At 38.8% G+C, this 19,751-nt stretch overlaps 1 protein-coding gene across 1 annotated transcript in view; it reads right to left on the bottom strand.

The window, feature by feature from the left end:
• Atf2 (activating transcription factor 2) overlaps positions 1–14,808 on the bottom strand; it is a 79,062-nt gene extending 64,254 nt beyond the window's left edge. Inside the window, 2 exon segments of the mRNA XM_042694057.1 lie at positions 3,599–3,689; positions 14,743–14,808. Coding sequence (XP_042549991.1) covers positions 3,599–3,627 — 29 coding nt within the window. The 5' untranslated portion in view covers positions 3,628–3,689; positions 14,743–14,808.
• Between the last annotated feature and the right edge of the window lie 4,943 nt (positions 14,809–19,751).

Below are 19,751 nucleotides of genomic sequence, written 5' to 3'. Positions count from 1 at the left end.
TGTTTTTGTGCAGGTCCTGGGCTTGAACTTGGGGCCTGGGCACAGTCTTGAGCTTCTTTTCCTCGAGGCCAGCACATCACCACTACTGGCTTTTTCTGAGTAGTTTACTGGAGGTAAGAGTCTCACAGACTTTCCTGCCTCCTGCCGTGGCTGACTCTAACTGTAATCTCAGAGCACAGATAACTATTTGGTATTGACTTTTAATCGTTTATGAATACATTTATAACAAATCTTTATGCAATGATGTTAAATGACTATGTCAAAATGAGGATATATTTTGAAAGCTTTTAATTTACATTGCTAAATTGTAGTCTTGATTTCTACTTTACAAGTAAAGAACATTCATTGGGTGGTAGCTCAGTAGTAGAATATTTGCTTTGCAGCTGTAAAGCCTGTTTCAATACTGTAAAACAAAATACAACCAGGAGCTTGTAGTAGAGGCAGGAAGATCAATTGAACTTAGGAGTTTCAAATAGCCTGGGCAAATGTAGCAAGATATCAGTTCAAAAATACAAACAAACAAACAATGATGGCTCATCCTACCACTTGGGAAGCTGAAGCAGGAGGATTCCCCAGTTTAAGGACATAGTAAAATTTTGTCTAAAACAAACATCAATTTAAGAAGGCCTCATTTCTCAATACTGTCACTAAAAGCAGATAATCTTTGAATTTTGTGTTTTTTCTTTATTTTTTCCCTTCTTTTTGAGACAATGTCTCACTATTTGAAGGTGGCCTCAAACTGTGAATTCTTCAGCCTTCCAAGTAGCTAGGATTGATTACAGGTGTATGCCACTATGCCAGGCCTTTCTTTAGTCATTAAAAAAAAAAGCCTAAAAGTTTTTCTCTTGAATATAGATCATTGGCCTTTATCATGTGTATTGTTATAGGTTGAACTCAGGGCTTGAGCATGGTAGGTAAGCAGTCTACAACTGAGCTATAACTCTAGCTCACCAATGTGGATTTCTAAGTGGAGCTCAAAGTAGTAGAATGCTAGCCTTGAGCAAAGAAGTTCAGGGACAGTGCTCAAACCCTGAGGTTCAAGCCCATGACCAACAAAAATGAGGGGCTGGGAAGGTGGCCCAGTGGTAGAGTGCTTGCCTTGCATGCATGAGGCCCTGGGTTCAATTCCTCATTCCTCAGCACCACATAAGCAGAAAAAGCTGGAAGTGGCGCTGTGGTTCAAGTGGTAGAGTGCTCACCTTGAGCTGAACAGCTGAGGGACAGCACCCAGGCCCAGAGTTCAAGCCCAGGACTGGCAAAAAAAAAAAAAAAAAAATGAAAACAGAGGTATGGGGCTGGGAATGTAGCTTAGTGGTAGAGTACTTGCCTAGCATATATGAAGCCGTGGGTTCAATCCCTCAGAATCACATAAACAGAAAAAGCTGGAAGTGGTACTGTGGCTCAAGTGGTAGAGTGCTAAGTGCTAGCCTTGAGCAAATGAAGCTGAGGAACAGTGCCCAGACCCTGAGTACAATCAAGCCCCAGGACTGGCAAAAAAAAAAAAAAAGTATGGATTTCGGATAATGTACCTCAGTGAGCTCCTAATTTTGCAATCTTATCTATTCTTTACAAATGAGGAGACTGTGGTCCACAGATTTGGCCCAGAAAGTAGTTAAACTTTTTGACATTATTTTGGGGATAATTATTAGGTCATATTGTGAATAAAACAGGGTTCTATAAATCCATACTGATATAAAAGGATAAAATGAAAGCTTGATAGGAAAGGAACAAGATATTTATATTATGTTTCTATAAAATAAAGTTTAATTACTAAAGTAACTTACAGTACAAAAATCTACGAAACATCTTAATAAACGTTCTATAACTAATATCACCAGAAATAAGGAAAAGCAAAAACATGCTCCCCTGGTAGAATATAGTAGAAACTGCATCATTTCCATGACAATCCTGCCAAATATACAGAACTTGAAACTAATCATGAAGAAATATTAGAGAGCCCAAATTAGGGAAATTCTGTCAAATAGCTGGCCTCTAATCTACAAAAATGTTTATGCTGTTAAACTGGAAGGAAAAATAAAGATGTTTCTGATTGAGAAAAGAAGTGGAACACAGGTACTTGCATATCTGATAAAGTCTACCATTTGACTACCATGTTTTGAAAGACTTTACATGGCAGATGACTTTTACTGACCTAACATCTGCCTTTCTTTTATTATTACTATTTTCTTTGTGTGTGCTTGTCCTGGGGCTTGAACTCACAGCCTGGGCACTGTCTCTGAGCTTTTATGTTTAAGGCTAGTGCTGTACCACATGAGCCACAGGTCCACTTCCTACTTTTTGGTGTTTAATTGGACATAGGAGTTTCACAGACTGTCCTGCCAGGGCTAGCTCTGAATCTCAGATCTCAGCCTCCTAAATAGCTAGGATTATTGGCATGAGCCACCTTATCTGCTTTCCTTTTCAGAAGCTGTATCTCAAAAGTATAAATAAATAGCTTGAAACAAAAATTCACTGTACTCTACTTCTCTACCATCATGACTTGTGGTTGGTACATAGATGTATAAAAAGAATATACAAAGAACTCTTTAATTTCAAATTAATATGTGTGATTAACTTGAGGCAATCATGTAATAAACTTATTTGATAAAAATTCAATACAAATGCAAATAAATTTGAGATTTTAGTTTGTTAACATTTTGCCCAAAATATTTCAAAAATGTGGACAAAATATTTCATGATTAACTGTTGCTACTATTCTCCTGAACTCATAGGTGAATCAGGATGTTTATATTGGGAACCTTTGTGAAAGAGGACTCTAATCAGTTAAGTTTAAGAATCTCTGAGATAAGCAAACACTTTAAAGTAAGTCTTCAGTATGCTTTTACATGCTGACATACATTCTTTCTTTCTTTTTTTTTGGTCGGTCATGGGGCTGAAATACATTCTTTCTCCAAAAAGATGTTTCCAAATTTGTTGACCCTCAGAATCTGTTTTACTAAACACATTAGTATTCTGAGGACTAGTATATGGAAACATCTATTGTACTCAGTAATGTAAGAGAGTATTGGTCTATTTTCAAAGCTAGGTATCTGACCTGATCCTCTGTGAGTGGCAACCTAAGCAAACAGAATGTTAGAAGGAGGCCAATTAACAGGAAGAAAGGTGGATTACCATGAAAGGAGAAAGCAAAAACTATAGATATACCTTCCTGCCACAGGAGAAAAAACAGTGGACACAACCAAAGCCTGCTTTGTAAAATATAACCAGTCCCAAGAGGGGCATATGTTAAAATTAGTCAATAGAAAAAAATGAAACTTGGGTGACATCTGGGAAGATGTCACCTAGTACTTAGCCAATGAGTAATCAGGGGAGGGGTCTGTGCACTAGGATAAAATGACTGCTATAACTACTCTTGAGTATCTCTGCCTACCAGACATCTGATCTTGCCAAGATCGTCATTAACCATTAAAGTCTCGTTTATGCTGTATTTTGTGTCTCCAAGTTCGTTCACTGAGCTTAGATAGGTTGAGTGTTTTTCTTATAAGTAATACCTGAGGAACAGTCAAACCAAACCAAACCAAACCACAACAAAAAAAAAAAACCTTTGCATTATAAACTTAATATCTTTCATCTTTACCTTTCTAGCTTGTGGGCCGTGAGCTTCATTCACTCTGCTGTGAAGAATCCCTCAGCTCTTACGCAGTGCTTCAAGTTTCCATTTAGTAACTCTATGGAAAAGAGAAGTAGAAAAGAGTGAATTTGTTACCCTGTAGAATCTGAAAAAATAGCCTCATGCAGTTCAACTCCTAGTGAAAATTTCTTTTGAAAACATTTTATTTTTTTGGTGGTGGTCATGGGGTTTGAATTCTGGGCCTGAACTCTGGGCCTGAGCACTGTCCCTCAGCTCTTCAGCTAAAGGCTCTACCACTTGAGCCATAGCATCACTTCCAGTTTTCTGGTGGTTTATTGGAGATAAGAGTTTCACAGGCTTTCCTGCCCAGGCTGGCTTTGAACTGCGATCCTCAGATCTCAGCCTCTTTAGTAGCTAAGATTATAGGTGTAAGCCACTGGTGCCCAGCTGAATACAAAATGTTTTAAAATTATTTTTCATTTAAAAGATGCCATTTGATATTTGTCTTTAATATTATTCAATATAAAACTCAAGTTCTTTCTAAAATCTTCAAGGCTCCAGAAAGATGTTCATCCTGTAGCTTCTTACTACTTCTACTCTTGAAACTGCTGTATCAGACAGAAATAGGATAAGAGACCATGGAAAAGGAGAAAATCATAATAAACCTTCGAGGAGAGAATAGATAATATGTGAAATGGCAGTAATGAATCTAAGTACCACATCTTCAGAGTGGAGATTAGCAGTTTTTCCTGTGTTAGGAAAATAACAATAAAATCTGTAAGACAGGGAAACCCAATTGTACTTTTTTTTGTGTGCTGGTTCTGGGGCTTGAACTTGAGCTTTTTGTGCTCAAAGCTAGTGCTCTACCACTTAAGTCACAGCTCCACTAATAGCTATTTTTTTTTTTTTTGGGTGCTTAGAGATTAGAGGCTCATGGACTTTCCTGATCAAGCTGGCTTTGAACCACAATTCTCGGATCTCAGCCTCCTTAGAGTAGCTAGGATTATAGGCATGACCCACTGGCACATAGCTGCTACCTGTGTATTCGGATTAGGTTCTGCTGCTAATGGCATAAAATAATAGCCTAAACTACTTAGAAGTTTAACTCTTACATGTAGAGGCAGTTCAGATCTATGATCTTTAATGATTGTTAAGAAATAGGGCTGTTCTTCATTCTATTTTGTTGTGGTTACTCTCAACAAGTAGCTTCCCCTTCGTGGTTTTAAAATAACTCAAAGTCTAGTCTACATATCTGGTGATCAAATGGCAAAGAGAAAGAGCAAACTAGCAACAGCCTCCCTTTAAGGAAACTTTTCAGCAATCTCATGGAAAAACTTCTACTCACATTTTATGGGTTAGAACTTTGTCACATGGCCAAAATTAGCAGGGAGACTCATAAATACTGTTTTGCCACAAATGTAAGGAATCATTCTTCACTCCACTTTACTATCCACTGTCCATGTATTTTTTTTATAATGGACTTAACTAACCCGATAGCAGGGACACAAGTTCCACAGAGGGTACTATTCTATATAAGTGTTCTGGGAAGTGCCAAACATTGCACAGCAAACTCAGGTATGTATAAATGAAGGTACACAAAGTGTTTCCAAGGGATACCTGAACATCTATGTTTTCAACTTTGCTTTACTTTCCTAACCTATCTACTTTCCCAGAGCTCTCACTCTTATGTTCCATCCACTTTTCATTGATTCCAAATCTTACTTGTACGCTTGTTCCAGGTTTCAAAACTTACACAGAACAAAACAAATGGATACTTTAGAGTGTATCTTAGTCTCCATCAATCAAGGTGCCATTAACTTCAGGTTAATTCTTTGTATTTCTACTAAAAATAAAGCCTGGTTTTAACAATGATTTGTGGTCAAGAATGTTCTGAATTCAGATGTACTGTACAATGTGATTATAGGAACAATAACAATGATAACTTAATGGTTCTTTCATTAGTGAAATAGTATTAAAAATACACTGTTCTGAGAGGAAGTTTCAGGAGACAAGGAATTTTGGAAAGTTAAATTTGTATTTATTAGAAAGCAGCTATCAAGTTTATATGTGTAAGTACACACACACACACACACACACACACACACACACACACACACACGGTATCCATAGCTAGAGTAGCCAAATATTATACTTATTTAACCTTATGGTGAAAAATTTAGGCATCAACTAGAGACATGCAAAATGTTTATCAAGTTTATTTTCAAGAGAGTATAGTAGGTAGAATAGTCCCTCTCAAAATGTTGCTTTAATTTTTGGCACCTGTGAACAGGTAGGTGACACTATATGTCAGAAGAAACTCTTCAGCTGTACAAACAATAAAGATCAAAAAACAGGGAGACTGTACCAGGTTGACTTAATCTAGAACAGAGTACTTTCTCCACCAGGACCAGAGATTCAGTCAGAAAAGCAATCAGATAGGTAAGAAGCATGAGAAGGACTTGACCTGCCATTACTAGAAGTGGCCCCAGGGAAAGCATTTCAGATTCTACAGCAAATAGCAACATTTGGATGATCATCACAAAGGAAAGAGGGATGACAGTTGTACAACTGCAAAGTCAACAATGTAAATGAACTTGCAAGTATATTCTTCCCCAGAGGTCCCAAAAAGGATTACAGTACTGCCAACACATTGATTTTGGCTCTCTAAGACTCTAAGCACAAAAAGAAATCCTGTTAACTTGTAACAACGTGAATGGAACTAGAGATCATTGTTAATTGAAATAAACCAAGCACAAAAAGACAAGCACTGTATGATCTTATGCATATATAAAAACGAAAACAAACAAAACCCCCAAACACCTGAACTCAAGAAAGTGAGAATGCACTGTTACTTACCAGAGACTAGAGGGAGTGAGGATGAGAGGAAAAGGTTGATCAGAGGTATTAAGTTACAGTTAGATAGTGGTACTGCATAGTAGAGCGACCATAGATAACAAATATGTACTGTGTATTTAAAAAAAAAAGGAGAATTTTGAATGTTTTCACTATGAAGAAATGGTAAATGATCAAGGAGACAGGTGTTTGATCTGATTTTTAAATGATACAATGCATGCATCACAAAATCCCATTTTCATGTTCTCAGAAAGAAGTACACATTTCCCCCAAGCAGAGAACTCAAGATGAACCCACCTGACTTACAAAAACAACAACAACAAAATCCTGTGACAATAAATTTATATTATCTCAAGATATTATGAGTGTGGTAATCTGTGAGACACAAAGAACATAATTACCAAAAGCAACTATTTTTGGGTATCAGGAAGATGGACTTGTGCACCATAACTTCAAGGGCAGCAGAACCTGATACCTTAATTTGTGTTTTAATTTCCTTTTTATATCTTAGTCAGGTACCATAAAATACAAATTATAATCCTAGAATTCACTGTGGGGACAGTAATATGGTCCTATTGACAAATCTAAATCCAAGAGTTTGAAAAGCTTTTAAGCATGACTTAGTCACATTTTATCATTTCATAAAATATCTTTGGGTTTCTTAGTAGGGAAATTTAAATACTATGATTTCACTACAGTTCTTCCCAGTGAAAGTAGAAAAGTCCCCAAAACTCTCTCTCAAATTAACTAGCAAATAAGCTGGCCTGAAAAGGTGGCTCAAGTGGTAGAGTGCCAGCAGTGAGTGAGAGCAATGAGGCTTGAGTTCAAACTCCAGTACACATACCCACCCCAAAAGTGGTAGTGTAAGTTTTACTAATAAAGTCATTTTAGATTTTGTAACTATAATGACATAAAACAGTCACAGCATTACTTGCTCAAAGTAGATAAGTAAAACATACTCAATGCTACTCAATGCTTCCCTCACTAAAAACTTATTTTTTATAAAAGTTAAAAAAAATAATTACAACAGTTAATAGTCACTACCATTTCATTACCAAGAGGATACAAACAAGATAAACTACAGACTTTTATATATCACACTAGTTCACCCGATAATTCCCATTACAACACTGGTAAGTTCACCTATTTTCTCCTTCTCAGAGTATGCAGTTGTTCATGTAAGTAAAGAGCAAAATTATTATTACTATAGGAAATAACTCTCAATCTACCTTCTGTATTCAACCATCTTTTAAACTTACATTTACCTGACATTTGAGCATAGAGTGGCTCATGTCTGTAGTCCTGCAGAGATAGGAGGATTGTGGTTCAAGAATAGTTGTACCAAGGAGTTAGGAAGAACCTATCTCAATCCTGGTGTGGTGGTGTACACCTGTTAATATGAACTATGTGGGAGGCAGAAGTAGGAAGGGCTTTGGTCGTAGACTGGACCTAGCTAGGATGGACCTGGACACAAAGCCTATCTGAAAAATGGCTAAAGAAAAGGCCTGTGGGTATGGCTCAAGTGTTAGAGTGCTTACCTACCAAGTGCAAGGTACTATATTCAACCCAAGTACAACCAACAAACAAACAAAAACACTTCCTGCAAATGAAAAGATACCAGTAACTTTCAATCCAGTGATTGAGAATTGATAATGTAATCATTTTAATTAAATAATTTGTACTTCAAAAGAACAAATACTAGAGTTGTGGCATTTTGGTTTAACCCAAATTTCTTCCACTCTGGGTAAAAAGATTTTCACAAAAATGTTTAGTAGAGAAAAAATGGTAACTGAACTTTACAGAAACTACAGTATCATTATTTTATCAATTCAAAATACAGACGTATATATGTATAGATATATAATACTACATGAATCTGAAATAGGGACATGTATATATGCATAGCTGTAGAACACTACATGAATCTGAAATAGGGAAGTCTGAGTTGGAGAAAACAGGCACATACAGAAAACTATATGACGTTATCTCTAATGGATTTATGAAATTCTAAGGTAGAAAATCCCACCATAAATTACAAGTTTCTAGGGGAAACCCAACTTTGTTGCCAAAGCTACCAAATGGATGGCTGCTATGTTGTCTTCCAGCCACATCATAAACATGCCTGGGAGACAGTGCTAGATTTTTTCTGAACTTTAACAATAGTCATTACCAAAGCAGGTACCAAGTACTTATTTTCTGATCAATTTTAAGGTTAGTATAAACATTATTTGAATCCTTACAACACGGCTATGAGTTAAAATTGTTATTCTCCTTTAGTAAACAGACACAGAGAAGGCATCTAATTTGCCTCAGATATAAATATAGCTCATAAATGACTCCTTATAACTATTCTAAAACACTGATTACATATTATGTGCTAGAAGATACCAAAGAAACAAAACTCTAGCCAAACTGGCTATAATACACAAGTTTTTAATTTGAAGAATTATGTACATGGCAATTAATTTGTCATTATGAATCTCAGCAATCAAAAATGACAAATTCACCAAGAATGAAGTCATATGAAATCTATAGTTCCCAGATAGTAGCTCCTAAGTTTAAAAAACTAGCGTAATACCTTCAGTGAACTAAGTATGTAAAATGGCATAAACTAGGCTTATAACAATAAGCCTAGTTAAAGAACTGTCAAAAGTTTTAGTAAAATATAAGCGTCAAAATACAAAATATGTAATATTTGTCTCATCACACAGATGATTAATAAATACAAAGTATGGTTAACTCAATAATTTTAAAACTACAAGATTATACGATTTAGTCTCATTGATAATTCCTAATCAAGTAATCACAATAAACTCCAAAGTAATAGCACAGCTACTGCATTCATACTTGTATGACAATAAACTTGCTCAACTCTTTTTGGGGAAAAGCAAAAATCTGGCATCTTTAGAAGCATTCATTTTGAGATTATTATCCTACTGAATCAATACAAAAGAAAAAAGGAATGTACACAGAGATATTCAAGTCAATACTCAAATAACAAAATAAAAATAATTATTTTCTTTGGTCATTTAAAATTAAGGAAGCTTAAAAAGTGATCAGATTGTCAGATAAAGTTATAATAGAGGTTGTATTGGAGAAACATAATGCTAGAAACATAAAACAAAATTTAAAAAAACATAATGCTAGAAACATAAAACAAAATTTATCGGGCTGGGAAGGTGGCTCAGTGGTAGAGTGCTTGTCCTGCATGCATGAGGCCCTGAGTTTGATTCCTCAGCACCACATAAGCAGAAAAGGCTGAAAGTGGCACTGTGGCTCAAATGGTAGAGAGCTAGCCTTGATCTGAAGAGCTGAAAGAGAGCACCCAGGCCCAGAGTTCAGGCCCCACAACACACACACACACACACACACATTTATGATATTAAAATTCTAAAACTATAGTATATATTCACAAATTAGAAAATGAGAACTCTTATTTGTTACCATGGCAAAATTACAATTGTTCTTAAATCTCTCAAATAGGTGTCGAACAAATTAAAGTATGCTAACCCAAAAAGTAAACTTGGAAAAAAAAATATAGGATTGGAGAACAAAGCTACAAAATTACAATGCAAAAACATAGGTTCCAGGGCTGGGAAGGTGGCTCAGTGGTAGAGCGCTTGCCTTGCATGCTTGAGGCCCTGGGTTTGATTCCTCAGCACCACATAAGCAGAAAAAAAAAGCCGGAAGTGGCGCTGTGGCTCAAGTGGTAGAGTGCTAGCCTTGAGCTGAAGAGCTGAGGGACAGTACCCAGGCCCAGAGTTCAGGCCCCACAACCGGACCCAAAAAAAAACCAAAACAAAAAAAACAACAACAACATAGGTTGCAGTAGGTACATCAGACTGAAAAACATTTATAAATTTAAGGTAAATATACAGTCCTAAAATAAGCAAAGTCCATTTAGTATTTTGTTAATTATAAAATTGCCTTATCTTGCCCATATAATTGTAACCCCTCTGTATGGCATCTTCACAATAAAAAAAAAAAATGCCATTCTTTTTTTTATCAATCTTGTTAGGAATAAGCAAATACTATCTTATAATGATTTCCTTTCCTTTGGAGGGAAAAAGGTTGGAGCACTCTTTAAGATATAAACATGTAGACCCCAAAGCATCTTACTGAAAAGTTTTTTGTCTTATTTTTGTCAGTCCTAGGATTTGAACTCAAGACATGGGCACTGTCCCTGAGTACTTTCTGCTCAAGGCTAAGACTCTACCACTTTGAGCCACAGCTCACTTCTGGTTTTCTGGTGGTTAATTGGAGATAAGAGTCTCACAGACTTTCTTGCCTGGGCTGGCTCTGAACCACAATCCTTAGATCTCAGCCTCCCAAGTTGATAGGATTACAGGTGTGAGCTACCAGAGCCCAGCTTACTGAAATGTTTTAAAATGCTTTTACAACTATTGCAAGAACGTACGCATATGTGCATATGATTACTGTCACTATTACTTAAACATTAAAATCAATATACAGAAAGGATGAGAGGACGTAGTTCAGTAGTAGTGGTAGTGTCCTTGTCTAGCAAGGGTGAAGGCGTAGCTTCAATCCCCCATAACACACACAGACACACACAGACACACAGACACAGACACACACACACACACACACACACACACACACACACACACACACGATCTCAGACAAGTTCATAGCTTTAAGGAATAAGTGTGAATTCAAGATAAACACAAGAATGTTAAATTAGGCTACTGATAATAACAATGCACAGTGAAGCAGGGAACAGACAAATACTACATGCATCTTTTTTTTTCTTTTTTTTTTGTCAGTTGTAGGGCTTGAACTCTGAGCCTGGGCGCTGTCCCTCAGCTCTTCAGCTCAAAGCTAGTGGTCTACTACCACAGAGCCACTTTCAGTTTTCTGAGTGGTTTATTGGAGATAAGAGTCTTATGGACTTTCCTGCCTGGGCTGGCTTTGAACCTGATCCTCAGATCTCAGCCTGCTAGGTAGCTAGAATTAAGGGGTGAGCTACTAGTGCCTGGCTACATGCATCATTTTTATAAAGATAAATTGAAACAACTTACTGTTTTATGTGCTTTAAACAGGAAGTTTTGGTGAAATTGTGGGTTTTTTTAAAAAAAGACCTAACGGCTTTATCTTTCCTAATTCCAATTATCTTTCCTAATCAATAAGAATAACAGAGGAATACCAGTTTATAGACATATTTCATACTGGAAGGAAGAACCTGAAGACAAAATGAGTGTAACCAGCATATATAGTGGGACTGTTTACCTAATCTTGCAATTTAATTGACTCACAAAGTAGATATAAATCATTAAAACCCAAGTTTTTAAAAATACAAAGATCTTAGGTAGGAAAAATGTAGGGTTTTTTTGAGTTTATGCTGGTTATTGCATAAAGTTGTTAGATGGATAATGCTTTCAAAAATATTCATATATAGTTTCCAATTCCTGAATATAAACCAAAAGTATCCCTTCAATTACTTTGGAGCTAACACAACCATTTGTTGTTTAAAATAAGAAATAGAGCTGGGAATGTGACTTAGTGGTAAGAGTGCTTGCCTAGCATGCATGAAGCAAGCCCTGGATTCGACTCCTCAGTACTACATAACAGAAAAATGCAGAAGTGGTGTTGTGACTTAAGTGGTAGAGTGTGCTAGTCTTGAGCAAAAGAAGCTTAAGGACAGTGCCCAGGCTTTGAGTTCAATAAAGCCCCAGGACTGGCATAAAAAAGAAGAAGAAGAAGAGGAAGAAGAGGAGAAGAGGGGGAGGGGGAGGGGGAGAGGGGGGAAAGAAGGGGAGGAGGGGGAGGGGAGGGGGAGAGGGGGATAGAAGGGGAGGAGGGGGAAGGAGGAGGAGGAGGAGGAGGAGGAGGAGGAGGAGGAAGAGGAGGAAGAAGAGGAGGAGGGAGGGAGGGAAGGAGAGAGAAAATACTTCACATAAAAAATAAATGCATGAATTTCTGGTTTATGTATTTAAAATTTTCTTTTTTTTTTTTGGGTCTGGTCATGGGGCCTGAACTCTGGGCCTGGGCACTGTCCCTCAGCTCTTCAGCTCAAGGCTAGCACTCTACCACTTGAGCCACAGCGCCACTTCTGGCTTTTTTTTTCTGCTTATGTTGTGCTGAGGAACTGAACCCAGGGCCTCAAGCATGCAATCAAACACTCTACCACTGAGCCACCTTCCTAGCCCCTGGTTTATGTATTTAATACCTAACACACTGCACTTAATACAAAATAACATTCTAATAAATTATTTTTAAAATACCTTTCCAGTAAATGCAATCAATCTACAGGAGGTATTATGTATCTTAAACACACAGAAAACGTCTCTAAAAGCTCCTTTCTGACAAGATACAAAAACTAGGTCTAGTGTATTACAATATTACATTTTAAACAATTTTTAAAAAACTTGATGGCAGCAGCATCCTCAAAGAAAAATTAAAGTTTAGGAGAGCAGCATATATATCACTTGGAAATTTCAAAGGTTCTTAGGAATTATTTTACAAAAAAGTAGGAAGCTTAAGAATGGTCTCAAAGATCAATGTAACGTCTTAATTATTTTTCTTGACATGCAGGTTTATCAATGTTTTTAAGGGATGCTTTACAGAGGCTGGGAAGACGACTCAGTTGTAGAGTGCTTGCCTTGAATGCATGAGGCCCTGGGTTTGATTCTTTAGCACCACAGCAGAAAAAGCCGGAAGTGGCATTGTGGCTCATGTGGTAGAGAGCTGGCCTTGAGCTGAAGAGCTGAGGGACAGCACCAGGCCCAAAGTTCAGGCCCCACGACGGACCAAAAAAAAAAAAAAGCTTTACAAAGATGTTCCTATAGTTTTTGGGGGTAAAAAGTGTTTATTATAATAGATTCCTCAAGTAGGTGAAACAAATTTAAATACAAAACAAATTGCTCTTGTTTGTATATCAGGGCACATAACTCTGACCCTTTAACAAGCTTTATAAATTGTTTATAATTCTCTTACTTTCACAATTTTGGAACAACAGACCAAGGCCATCTGGTCTAATAGCTATTACTGACAATGGTAGTGCCAGTGGTTAAAAATTTATTTAAGCAGGACAAAAAGTGTTAAGAAGAAAAAAGGTTAGTATTTGTTCTGATTTCAAACATATGCATAACATATATGTATGTGACTGTCTCCATAATTTATGATGCTTATGATTGTAAATCTCACATAATTTAGGATTGATCGATAGGCCTAAGGTCATCAGGAGTACTCCATTTTGCTTTACTCCATCATACTCGGGTAGTTTCGTTTTAGCCTCAACAATTTTAAGCATCCCCAATTACGGAAAGACAACTCTACATTATCTACGGTGTAAAAATACTCCCTAGCACTTCCCTATTCGGCTCAACCAGTGAGCCTAACACACACACACACACACACACACACGCACAAACAAACACACACACACACACACACACCCCTAGCTCCGGTGGCTAGGACACTGATTTAAAAAAACAAAAGCAAAAAAGATTCTTTCTCTACAGGTCTGCGGTCTGCCTAGGAGGTAAAATAAATGAGGAAAATACCAGAATCAATTGCACCCACACCTCAACCCCGCCCCACCTGGAAAGAGGTGGGGGAGGTGATGGTGTAAGGATGGCAGAAAGGACAGGAAAGGCCGAGACCTCCAGCTTCTCCATCCCACTCGTTCCACCCGGTTCCCATCGATGTCGGGGACACTGACCCTGTTTTCAGAGGCGCTTCCCAATCCCCCTCCCCGCCACCATCACACACACACGGTCCTCAATTGCTTGAGTCTTGGATGCAAAGACCCGAGTGTAGGCCCTCTTCCGGCCCCATCCAAGGACTGAGGGTCTCTTGGGGTACCCAGCGCCCCCCCACCCCCACCCGGGGCCCTCTAGGGTGACCAGGGAAGGAGATAATAAAGCGGAGGGAGGGGTCTGACAGCAGCCGTTATTCCTTTTTCTCGGTTAAGAAAGCGCGCGAGGGAGGGGCCGGAACAACGAAGCCGGTTACCTAACGGTCCCGCCGCGCCCGCCCGGCCCCGAAGCTGACGGCGAAGCTCTGCGCAGGGGGCGGCCCGGCCACGACCGCCCAGGGGGCTGGGGTCTGCGGTCGGAGAGCCGAGGGGCTGGGCGGCGGGGGGTGGGGACTGTGGGGAGCGGCGTCGCCATGTTAGTGCCTTCGTTCTCAGTATCCCCCTAGTCTCCGATCCTGAGGCCTTCTCCCCGTCACGACTCACCTTTCCCAGTCACTAATCCGGGATCCTGGCGGCCACCCCGGAGCCCCGCGCACAGCCGTGTTTACAAACTACCCTGGAGGAAAGGGATGAACCTTACTTTAAAGGCCACGGGCTCCCACAGGCTTCCGTCCTCTCTCGCGAGATCCGACTGACAACCTTTTTCCCCGCCCCACTCCCGGCATCCCTCCTTTCTCCTCACGCTCCTCCCCTCCAAGCACACGCCCCTTCTGGCTTGTCCTCCTAGGGAACGCCTCCGGGTCTGGTGATTCCATCAGGCTCAAAGGGGCGAGCCCGTGGGAGGGCGGGAACCGACGGGCACTTAGGCACTGATGATTGGACAAAGGAGCCTGAAGGGCGGGAAGTAGTTTTGGAGGGGGCGGGACTAGCCAAACCACTGTTTTCTTCACCAGGTTGCTGTGGAAAGCTGTGATTGGCAGCCATCTGGAGGCGGGTGGAGGTGCTGCGGCGCGGGAGCAGGTGGCTGTGGAGATCGCGGGAAGGGGGATGGAAAGGGAGGCAAGCTGTGGGAGAGTCGCTAGTGGCCGAGTTGAGAGCAGGTGCGTTCTCAGAGTCCAGCCCGGCAGTCGGGCATTTCCGTTTCTGTCACTTCCCGGCCCTCTCCGGGGATGTGGGTGAAGCCTGGGGCGGGGGGGGGGGGGGGGGGGGGGGGGGGTAGGAACGTCACTGAGTCCACCCTGTGGCCACCAGGAACCTTCCAGTGCGGAGCTTCTATTAAGGTTTGAGAGAGAAAGGATTTGCCGGCAATTATCAGCCCCCCCCCCCTCCGCCCCACCCCCCCCCAAGGGGGAAAGCCAAATAAGTCAGTTCCGAATATAAATAAAATAACCTTTCCTCCAGTTTTACAAAGCTGAAACGGAAACGTATCTTAGGGCTGCTTTTCCCGGCACCAAATAGAGCGAGCGCAGGATATTACATGCGATCGCACGGAGAGGAAATACAGCATCTTCCACCCTGTCACCGTAATAAAAACAACAATGCCACGACTAGTTTTCTGGGAGAAAACCATCCATATCATAGCCTATTTTAGTTCATCAGTTTTCCTTCGTTATAAAGAAAAAATTACACGTTTCACAGAAATCATTTTAATCCGATGAATTTTCCAACAACCCCATATTAACGGTTTATAACCAAAGAACACCGAATTAGAACATGGCACCGAAATGGCATTATTTTCACACTATCCTGCTGCTTAGGGCGGTAGTTGTACTGCCAGGGAAATGTCTGCTAAACTTGAAAAATAGCTTTAAAATAATGAATGCAAGAAGAAGAATTAATAGATTTATGTGGGAAAAGAGATAATCTTTGCAGCTGTGCAACTGACACAAGTGCACTCCTAAAAACATAAAGAGAAAAGGTACATGTTATAAATATTTCGTAATTTTGTTTTATGATTATCTGCACAACTGAATTTCAGTACTAATTTTAGGGGTATTAGTTGTCCAAGTAAATAGGCACCAGTTGAAAATATGGTCAGAAGAGTAATTTACACTAATTATTCAAAATAGAGCACTTTTTTCCTATACGTCATGTATTTTCATTTGTCAAATGTTGAATTCTAGTCTATAAAATTGTGAAGTTTATGTATTTGCATAAAATGCACTTTCAGACTCTTCACACCAAAGTGAAACTGAAATTGTTGGAAGATTGTGTAGGTTGGCATTTGAGAGTTAATGAACCTACCATTCAATAATGACATCTGGCATGAAAGTGAAATTGTAATGGCACTGGATCTTTTAATAGGTTTCTGGCCAGTATACAAATATTTGAGCCAACTCAATCTTCTTTTAAAACCAATTTTAATTACTCGAGAAACCTGAAAGAAGCCAAATTATTAACATGGTTTAGTTCTTAAGTAGCGATCCTATGATATTAATAACATTAATGCAGTGTAACATGAATTATATAAACAAAGCTTCAGCTGTTCCTATTTACTGATGATTAAATGATGATACACAAAATGTATGATTGACATGTTGAAATGGTGCTTGCTTCCTTCAATAATGGACTACAAATGGTCACCAGTAATCCTAGCTACTCAGGAGGCTGAGATCCGAGAATCATGGTTCAAAGCCAGTCCATGCAGAAAAGTCCCCGTGAAACTCTTATCTCCAATTAATCACTTAAAACGAAGAACGCTAGCCTTGGGCACAAAGAGGCTCAGGGACAATGCCCAGACCCTGAGTTCAAGTGAGTTCAAGCTCCACAACTGACAAGAAGAAAGAATAAGAAGAAGGAGGAGGAGGAAAGGGAGGGGGGAGGAAGGAAGGAAGGAAGGAAGAAAGAAAGAACAACCACAGGCCAGCTGGTAGCTCTTGCCTGCAATCCTAGTTACTCAGGAGGCTGATCTGATAATGGTTCAAAGCCAGCTGAGCAGGAAAGTCTACGTGACTTATCTCCAATTAACAGCCAGAAAACAAGAAGTGAAGTTATATTTTGAAGTAGTAGAGTGCTAGCCTTGGGCATGAAGAGGCTCAGGGACTGCCCAGATCCTGAGTTCAAGCTCCACAACTGACAAGAAGAAAGAATAAGGAGGAGGAGGAGGAGGGGGAGCAGGAGGAGGAGGGAGAAAGAAAGAGAGGAGGAGGAAGAAAGAAGAAAGAACCACAGGCCAGCTGATAGCTCTTGCCTGCAGTCCTAGCTACTCAGGAGGCTGTTCTGATGATAATGGTTCAAAGCCAGCCTGAGCAGGAAAGTCCATGTGACTTATCTCCAATTAACAACCGGAAAACAAGAAGTGAAGTTATACCTTGAAATAGTAGAGTTCTAGCCTTCAGCAAAAGAACTCCGGGATAGTGCCCAAGTCCTGAGTTCAAGCACTACAATTGACAAATAAGGAAAAAGAGAAACAAGTATAAATATTTAAGGCATTTCATAAGAACTTTAAGCCACTTAGAGTAAATAAAAAATAATTTTCTCCTCAAGTATATTTAAAAAAAATCAAGATTCCTCTATGTTAATTCAATTTTCATCTCAAATGGCAATCAATACCTTTGTTATTAAAATTTTCTAAATCAAGTAGTTAATTATACAGCATACTAGAGAAGCATGTTATTTTAACATTTCAAGAACTCTTAAACCAGAGGAATGCAGTAACATGAATAGTACTCTAATGTTTTGAAAAAACATTAGAGTTTGAAACATAAAAAACATTCTAATGTTTTTTAAAAGCTAACTTTTAAAACAGAAGGTATGTTCTCTGATCATACAAAATAACATTTATTGTAATGAATTCCAAGAATGGAAAGAAGAACTTTGTTGTTTTTTTGTCTTGCGTGTTCGGTTTTCTGTCCTTGAGCGGGTAAGGAGAAGCACAGAAATGGAGGAGAAAAGGGTGAACAAATACAGCAGTGTTACTTAGTAAATACTATGTTGAAAATGAACTATAGAACTTGTGGATGAGAATAGGAGGGAAACACTGGGATCTAGAGAAGCAGCAGCAGCGGTGATACTGTCCAACAAGAAATGTAGTCATTCCCTGACTTACGTAACTGTAACCCCTCTGTATATCACCTTTATAAGAACAATTTAAAAATAAAAATTTAAAGAAAATCCAGAAGGTATGCATCCCTAAAGAAAGAAAACAAAAAACAGGCTTGATAAGGTGGGGGTGGGGGGACAATAGGTGGAAACTGCAGTGCACATTGGCCATGGCAGTAAGCAAAAGTTCTCAGTGTACATCTTGTTCTACAAGAAGGCTTTTATTATAGTTATTCTCCAGTGGGAAAAGCTAAGGGTGTGTAGTTATTATTTTCAGTTCTGATCCTGTGAACCAGTCTCACTATCCATGTCTACATAAAATTCTGTCATTTCCAGTTTTCATTCTTCATCCCTCAGTATCCTAAAGTTCTCAGTAATTTTCTCTTTACAATGCAAGAAACTTCTGGATCCTTTCTGAGCTTGTCTTATTGTTCCATAAATGCATATACCCAATTTATTTCTAGGAGAATCAATCTGGTGAATCTCCTTTAAGAATTCAACATAGAATGATGGTTAGTCCATACATATGCATTTAATTTTATTTATTTGTTCTTTGCTGTTTCTTTCTAGTTTTATTGGTGCTCTGATATCAGGATACAAAATGTTTAAAATATCATTGTGTAAGTGTATATTGATATCCTCTTGTTTAATGTCTCAGAAACATTCTTTTCTGATAGTTATTCCAGATGTCAGTGTTTATACCTGCTCTTATGTACAAAATGTGCATGTTAGCCCACAAAAAGTTTTATCGGGCCAAAGAAAAGCATGACTTCTGGAAAAAATTGAATTTCTTATTGATGGGATGTATGGGGTTGGGACAGATGAGGGGAGAATGAAGGAAAGGGTTACATTGATCAGCATGCATATCACTCATTAACTGACATGTTGAAGTGAAACAACTTTGTACAACTACTTTGGTAATTAAGAAAATAGAAATTAGAAAAACTAATATTTAGATACAAGAAGCTATTTGAAAACTATCCTGAAAGTTCTCCTTGTTAAATGGTTCCAAATGCCATGGAATGTGGTATTTCAACTTTGTTTAGCAATATGATAAAGCTATTAATCCATCAGCCTGTTATTGTTCATTAAAGTTTTTACTAAAACCTGGCTTTAACTATCTATCTATCTATCTATCTATCTGCCTACCTATCTATCATCTCCTGTATAAATGGGGAGGGAAATATTTGTAAAACATAATTTATGTGTGTAAACAAATGAAACATGGAGAACTCTACAGCCTCTTGTGTCTGACTTGCACAAGTAGTCTCAAGCTCAGGGAAAGAGCGTTCACATGTTTATGCTATACTCCAAATACAGACCAATTCAGTTGGAATAGCTAGGACTTTAATAGTGCAATCAAGAAGGGAATCAAGGGGTAATATAAAAGGGGTGCAAAAAGGAAGAAATGATTGTTTTCCTGTATCTGAGAGATGAGAACAAACATTTCTGTTGATTTTTTGGTAGCGCTATATCTTGGTATATCTCCTTTACCAACTTGTGACATTCCAGGGGTTATACTCTGTTCTACACACACACACACACACACACACACACACACACACACACATTTTAGTCCATCAAATGTATTTTATTGGGCTGTGTCTA

The sequence above is a fragment of the Dipodomys spectabilis genome, unplaced genomic scaffold (genome assembly GCF_019054845.1).
Source record: "Dipodomys spectabilis isolate Male_0828 unplaced genomic scaffold, ASM1905484v1 ptg000174l, whole genome shotgun sequence".
Taxonomy (NCBI): Eukaryota; Metazoa; Chordata; class Mammalia; order Rodentia; family Heteromyidae; genus Dipodomys; species Dipodomys spectabilis.
This window is presented reverse-complemented; position numbering and strand designations above follow the sequence as displayed.